Source organism: Arachis ipaensis, chromosome B07 (assembly GCF_000816755.2).
Source record: "Arachis ipaensis cultivar K30076 chromosome B07, Araip1.1, whole genome shotgun sequence".
Classification (NCBI taxonomy): domain Eukaryota; kingdom Viridiplantae; phylum Streptophyta; class Magnoliopsida; order Fabales; family Fabaceae; genus Arachis; species Arachis ipaensis.
Window position 1 is genome coordinate 32,506,986 of NC_029791.2, and position 7,649 is coordinate 32,514,634.

Below are 7,649 nucleotides of genomic sequence, written 5' to 3' on the forward strand. Positions count from 1 at the left end.
TTCTCTTATTCTGATATGGATATACGGAAAATCTGATATAATTCAATTTAGTTTTCAGTTTATTAAAATGTTCCGTTTAAAAATATCTATTCCTCTGTATCAATCCAGAATCCAGAACACTTAAACAAAGAAGGAAATTACCAATTAGCGTTAGAATGAAAAACTGAAAATAAATGTGTAAGCCACGTTTTAAGTCATGTCTAATCATCTAGTCCAGTATAGCTGTATGGAATTACCAAAGACGAAGAAATCACACTACTCACGTTGCCATAGACACGAGGGCAGTTTCGTAAATAAATCCGGAACCTGGTCAATTCACTTTCCTACTCAACGGAATCACACTCTCCTCACCACCACCACCTTTGCATCTTCTCCCAAACCGCCAGAGAAACAGCCACAGAGCCACACACACTTTCTCTGCCTCGCGATTCTCGCTTCCCCCGCCTATTTAGTTTTCAGTTTTTCGAGACAAAAACGGTTTCAGACACAACAGACTGTAACAAACTAGAGGGAGAGAATCTAGAGAGAGAAGGGAGCACCGGGAATCGTGCTTACTGCTTACATTACATCACAGTGATGCCGAATCCCGAGGACTCCCTATGTTCAGCAGCTCGGGATCCCTCACCAGTGGGCCAGCATCATCTGGCTCTGCGGTCCCGTCTCCGGCCTCTTCGTTCAGCCACTCGTCGGACACCTCAGCGACCGCTGCACCAGCCGCTTTGGTCGCCGGCGTCCTTTCATCCTCGCCGGTGCCGCCGCGATCATCGTTGCTGTCATCATAATTGGATACGCTGCTGACATCGGCTGGCTCCTCGGCGACACCGATACTTTCCGGCCGGCGGCGATAACCGTCTTCGTGATCGGGTTCTGGATCCTCGACGTAGCGAATAACGTGACTCAGGGTCCTTGTAGAGCTCTCCTGGCTGATCTCACTAGTAAGAATCTCCCAGTCCCTAATTTGAACATTTTACTCTTCTTCTTTGATGAAGTCCAAATTCGAATTGCGCAATCAAGAAATCTTGCTATTTTTATTTTTAATTTGTGCTGTTGACTTGGTGCAATCTGGATTCATCTGACTGCAATATCATCATTTTCATCTATTTAATGTGTGTTAGATTTGACCTGTTTACTGAATTTTTGACTTAGTCAGCATGATTTTGGTGCTCAATTTTGGATTAGGAATGTGTTTGTGTGGTCGGTACAGCTTAGCAAACTCGAAAAGTTTTTGTCATGACAAGTAGAAACAGAATACAATCAATGATTGATATAGCATGCCACGTGAAGGTTACCATTTAAGTCTGGGACCAAGTTAATAATACTGTTGGTCAAAATTGGAACAAAGAAGTTAGCATTAAAGTTTTCTCGGACATAACACTGCATTCTAACTGAGAGGTTGCTATCGCTTTCACTATCTGTGCTTTTGTTCAGTCATGTATGCAGTAAGCTGGTGTTTGTTGTTTGCAGTTGAATGCTTGATTTACAACTGCTGGTTGTGGAATGGGTATGCTTCTTTTTTTCTTTCATTTTTTGAATAAAATAAGAATTGTATTAGAGAAAAATAACACCAAGAAAAGGAGGATAAATGATCCCCCACACAAGAGCCAAAAAAACACAAGAATAGCTTTCTATATAGATTGTAGCTTTCCAATCTCTCAACATGTCTGGCAAGCGGCAAGGAAAGACATTTAAAATGTTCATGAGCTTTAGAACAAATAGAGGGCCCAAATACATACACCAAATAGGGTTATGCCATTATTAACCATAGTAGCATCCTTGCATTTGCTATGTATGTTTTCTTGGATGGAGAAACTAATTTCTATCAAAGCTAAAGTTAATCATTTGATATATAGATATATGAATGGAATAGGAATTTTAGAGATTTTATATGGCTAGTGTGCATGCATATGAACTAAGAACTGGAGTAAGAAACCTGTTATGTGTTCATGTCGTTACAAGCTCTTATCTTGTTGCCTCTTCCAATATAGCTGAGAGTTTGCAGCCAGGATTAGTCCATGTGTCTTATGATAGCCATGAAGTTATTCAAGCCAACTCGCAAAATGAATGCAAAATTGAAGGATGTTACTTTAAGCGGGAAGCAAGTACATGCTTAATAATTATATGGCAATGGCTCCGGTACCTTCCTGAAACTAGATAGTAAATTATCCCCTGTCATCTATTATTGCATAATAGGTCTATTATGTATATTTTTAACAGATAAAGTAATGATACCTCTAACCAATACTACCTATAGTTAAAATTTATACAAAAGTAAGCTTCTGAAACATACATTAAATGCACTTTAAGTTTGATACTCGTATAAGTGTAGAAATGATGTGATAAGTTAACAAATAAGAGTTTAATTCAGATACGATACTCCAAATTCAAATAAAATATGGAAGGAGATTCCTTTCTCTGTGTTATATGTATGTGTAATTAGACATTTATACCTATCATGCAATAATACATGGTAGAGAGAAATTTACCCTCCAGTTTCTAGAGGATTATATTATCGAATCATGTAGCAAACATGAGTTCCCCTCGTTGCTCGTATGTTTGTATTATAATCAGAAATAAAATGTTAAGTGTGGCTACTTCTATTATTTGAAATGGGAGATGAGGGAGTGGTTTGAACCTCCCTAGTGTCCAAGGACACCAAATATCAGAAATCTATACTTTCTTGGGGTGGGGTTCTGGGTACTTCCAACTGCTAAATGTTAAAAGAAGGAAATTGCTCATGTTAAAAGGTCTGAGATCTATGTGTAAACAGTCTGTCTCACTGTAGACATGATACATGATATAGAGCAATGGCGTCGTTTGATTTATGTAGCCGACCCCACCTAGTGAGAATCATGGAGGCTGTTGTGTTGTTCACAATTCATTTTTTCCCTGCACTTTCGCACCTCCATTCTAATGATTTTACCCCCCTCTTCTGCACTTATCCTTGACCTTTTCACCCGAAAGTCCAAAACAGAGTATGTTCCACGAATTCTAAAAGAAGAATCTAGCATTAGATATTGGAGTAGTGGAGGAAAACATATTGCTTGTACTTGTTATAGGTCTGAAAATTGTCTAATGTCGGCTAGTTTGTAGGGTGGTATCACACAAATCTGGATATAAACCCATTCAAAAAGTAAGGGAGAAAACCAGATTAGTGGAAAATAAATTAGTTGTATGTTTTTCCTTGAAGGTACTCTGGCTAGATGATCATCTTAATATTCAAACATGAATTCGGTTCTCTAAGAAATTAAAAGGCGTGATAATTATCTTCTTTCTTTATCATCATATATTAGCTAAAATGCTTAGTATAGGTGCCTCATTGTCTGAATAAATTTTAACTTGCTTTGTATGCCTTAATTTGATCACTTGTATAGAGTGTAGACCGTTAAATGGTTATATGTAAGAGAAAGGAAGAGAAAACCGCCATTAAAATGGCACCACTACTATGGAAAGCACATTATGATTTAATAGTGATGTTTTTTGTTGATTATGATCAATTTGGATTTTGGATAGCAAAAAAGTCACTGATGTCATTATTCATGTTTCCTTTGTATTTTTCTTCTTTGGAATGTCAGCCAATGATCCTCGAAGAACGCGCGTTGCAAATGCTTATTTTTCTCTTTTTATGGCTGTTGGTAACATTCTTGGCTATGCAACTGGATCGTACAGTGGTTGGTACAAGATTTTTGCTTTCACACTTTCACCTGCATGCACTATTAGTTGTGCAAATCTCAAGTCCGCTTTCTTTCTTGATATTATTTTCATTGCGATCACCACATATCTCAGCCTCATGGCAGCTAAAGAAGTGCCTATAAGTTCAAGTGCGGCAGCCCATGCTGAGGGAGGAGCAGCGGGTTCAGGTAGTACAGAAGAGGCTTTCATGTGGGAGCTATTTGGGACATTCAAATATTTTACGACTCCTGTATGGATTATCCTGTCTGTTACTGCTCTAACATGGATCGGATGGTTCCCTTTTATTCTATTTGACACTGATTGGATGGGTCGAGAGATTTATGGTGGTGATCCAAATGGAGGCCCTAATTATGATGCTGGGGTCAGAATGGGAGCACTTGGATTAATGCTTAATTCAGTTGTTCTTGGAATAACATCATTACTCATGGAGAGGTTATGCAGGAAACGCGGTGCTGGGTTTGTTTGGGGTGTCTCAAATATTATAATGGCCATCTGCTTTCTTGCAATGCTTGTAGTAACATATGTTGCAAGCAACGCTAGCTATTTAGGCAAAGATGCACCACCAACTGGCATCGTGATAGCTGCAGTGATACTCTTCACCATTCTTGGGTTTCCATTATCAGTAAGTTACTCTAATTTACTACTGAAATTGTCCTCTTCCTTTAGTGTGGACATTGAAGGTAGCCGCTGTGTCCTATGTCCACTGAAATAAATGCTCAAATTTGTTGTCCGTGCGTTCTTTGAATCTTTTTGAAATCTTAGTGGCTCTCATACATCAGTTGCATATCGTATTGAGTGACTAGCTCTTGGAAGCATAATCATCTTAGCTGAAACTGGCCTTTTTTTTTTATTACGTTAACTGACTCATCAGATTATTTATTGCAGATCACTTACAGTGTTCCATATGCCTTAGTTTCCACACATATTGAGTCATTGGGACTTGGCCAAGGTGGAATTCTATTCATGGCTTTGTTTATTTTTGCTCGGAGATGTGACTGTAGTTGCTTAATGAGTTGTGGGTGTTTACAGGGTTATCAATGGGTGTCCTAAATCTGGCAATAGTGATCCCACAGGTATTTCTTCTTTTCTATAACTTTGGTTGCAATTCTTTTGATACCACTAGTGGCAAAAGGTGGAAGATGTGATAATTTGTGATCTCTTATTGTGCATTTGGCTTGATTTAAAAAAAATAGGTTTTCCCTAAGGAAGTTTGCTGGATAATATTGTCAATATTTATCATATTCTGGAAAATGTTGCTATTTAGTTTGGCATATCTTCTTCTAGTGCAGCAAGATTGGAAAACAAGATTTTGTTTTTTCACTATTTCTTTTACAAAATACTGAAAATGAGAAACATAAATAAAAATAATCAACATTTTTGTAATTATTAAACTGAAAAACAGGACATGAAAACAGAAATAAAATAAACCCCAAGATTGACCAGAATCACCAGACAACCACTAGAAACTGTTAATTGCAATTTACAATTTACAATTGACCTTTGTCTTTGCATGCACTTCTGCATAGTGTCTTTGGGCTTTTAGATCTTATTAACTTTATGCTGTTTGCATTATTTAACATATAGTATTTTATCAAAAAGATATTGAATATATAGTAAATACACACACTCTGGGTGATCGATTTTGTTTCCACTTAAGCTTAGATCTAGGTTGATAGACCATGAACGGCACATACACTTTGAACGTGAAAATGCTTCAGATTACTGAATTACATTTAACTAATTCATTCAAGTTCACAGTCAATGACTATCAAAGTCTGATGATAGCAATTAGTCGAGACAAAGTACAGAGTTGGGATTTCAGCATGTGTAATTGTGTGATTTAGAAACTGTCATACTGAGTTGATGATGAAGTGCACTTCTGTCATACTTATGAGATCACTTGCATACAAGATCCTTCTTCTGCTGGAAACTGTTAAAATTGTGTTTGGGAAATCATTGAAATATGAAACAGATTGACTTTAGATAATTTGATTTCATTGAAAATGAATTTGATTGAATAAATCATCTCCATGCCTGGAATCCAGTACAAAAGAGTTTAAATTTGTTTTGGATAATGAGTTCCAACCTGTGGAACACCTTAAAACAACCATGCTACATGTAGATAAAAAATCAACCACGAAAAGTTTTCAATTTGAATGAAGTAAACCAAATAGTCTTACCTAAACAGGGTTTCAAAATCAGAAATCAATTCATATATAAACTCAAACCATTTCCCAAAATTTGTTGTTTGAAACTCAAAACATACTCTTTCTAGTGCAAATGTAACGATGACCTGTCACCTGTGTCAACCAGGACCAATTTCAGGTGACTTAACAAAATATCCAACAGTGTGACCTACAGATAATGGGCTTGGGTTGGTTAGGTCGGAATATATTAGATGCCCTCCTCTTTCATTACTGGGTTCATTTTTAGCTTACATTCTATAAATAGAAGTTTTTCTTTTTTATTCTTTAATTTTCAAAAGTTGTCATAGTCGTGAACAGGATTTGTGTTTTTGGAGTTACTGATTTAATCATTTGCCATGTTATAAACAGATAGTGGTGTCATTGGGAAGTGGACCATGGGATCAGCTGTTTGGTGGAGGAAATGCCCCAGCCTTTGCCGTGGCAGCTCTTGCAGCCCTTGTCAGTGGACTCATAGCTATCCTGGCTATTCCCCGATCTGGTGGTCAAAAGCCCCGAACTCGTGTATGAGGTATCATGTTCCTTCTGCTATTGGCATTTTATATTCAATGAAGGGTGGTGGAAATGAGCAGGTAGCAAGAATTTGTAAATAGTTTATTATTCTTTTTTCCATCTATTTTTTGTGCCTTTTTTCTTGAGCCTCTCTCTTTTCAAGATTCTTCACACTCCCAATCTATTCCTAATATGAATAAATGAATGCCTGCTTGTGCTTTAATTTTGTTTGTCATTATTTAAAGCCAATGATCTGATTTTTGAATGTTATTATTTCCTGAAGAATAGATTTCTTTGGAACCCATTTTTTCCTTTTTTGTTTGGTGTGTGATCCTAACAAGTGAGTGGTCTGTTTAAAACAGTGAGAATGATTGGCTATGTAAACCATGAGGGACACATCTCAAGCTCTAGGAAAAGGTGAATACTCTTTGATGTCTTAAGGAACAGTGTGAAACAAGCAATTCATATGCCATTACTTTCCCAAACATGCTTCAATCTCAAAAATGTAATCACAAAAGTTGTTAGCAGCAAATACTGATTGACACTATGTCCAATCAGTGGAGATTTTTTGCCAGTGTAAATGAGTCCCGTCTATATAAGATTTTTCTTTTAAGGCTAAATGCCATGGGAAAGTAGTTTGGGGATTCTTCCATAGGTTCCAAAAGTTAATCTTGGGCAGCATCCTTCCTTACCACCCAAGATGAGTTGCTGTTTGGGAATTATTCCAAATTACAAATTCTTTTTTATTTTGAGGCAATGCTGATCGTGCATTAGTGCTTCAATAATGTTGTATTGAGAATCATATACAATTGTGATTTATTTGTGCTTGGATGAATGAATGTGTTTAGTGGCCAACAGTGAATATTGTGAAGTGTGCCGATCGAAACCTCGATGGCGACCAGGGGTAAAATGCTTCCTTTTTTGATATTGTATTTTATTATTTTTTTTCTTTGCAGAAAATATTGTTGAATAATAGTTGATTTTTAAAGTTCCTGTAGTATTCACATTTGCTCTTTTCTTGGTGATCTGTTGATTGATTGCTCACTCAGCACTCACAATCACAAAAAATATATAGGATTGGAAAATTTTCAAATGTTTATGAAATACTGGTGTTCTAGTGAAAGCCTAACATGACCACCATCAGTATGTTGCTGTCTTGAACTAGAAATTGATCTTCTCGTTTTTCTCTCATTACCTGATTGTCTTCAGAAAAATAAGATCCAGTTACAATTTTGGTTATTTCAATTTGTGGATCATCCTATG

At 36.9% G+C, this 7,649-nt stretch overlaps 1 protein-coding gene across 1 annotated transcript; it reads left to right on the forward strand.

The window, feature by feature from the left end:
• LOC107608982 (sucrose transport protein SUC4) lies at positions 593 to 7,386 on the forward strand (the record flags this gene model as incomplete). The annotated part of the gene is given in 6 exon segments (XM_016310788.1): positions 593 to 935; positions 3,573 to 4,312; positions 4,576 to 4,639; positions 4,720 to 4,763; positions 6,246 to 6,405; positions 6,749 to 7,386. Coding segments are annotated over 5 exon segments (1,350 nt in total), but the record flags the coding sequence as incomplete, so codon positions are not given.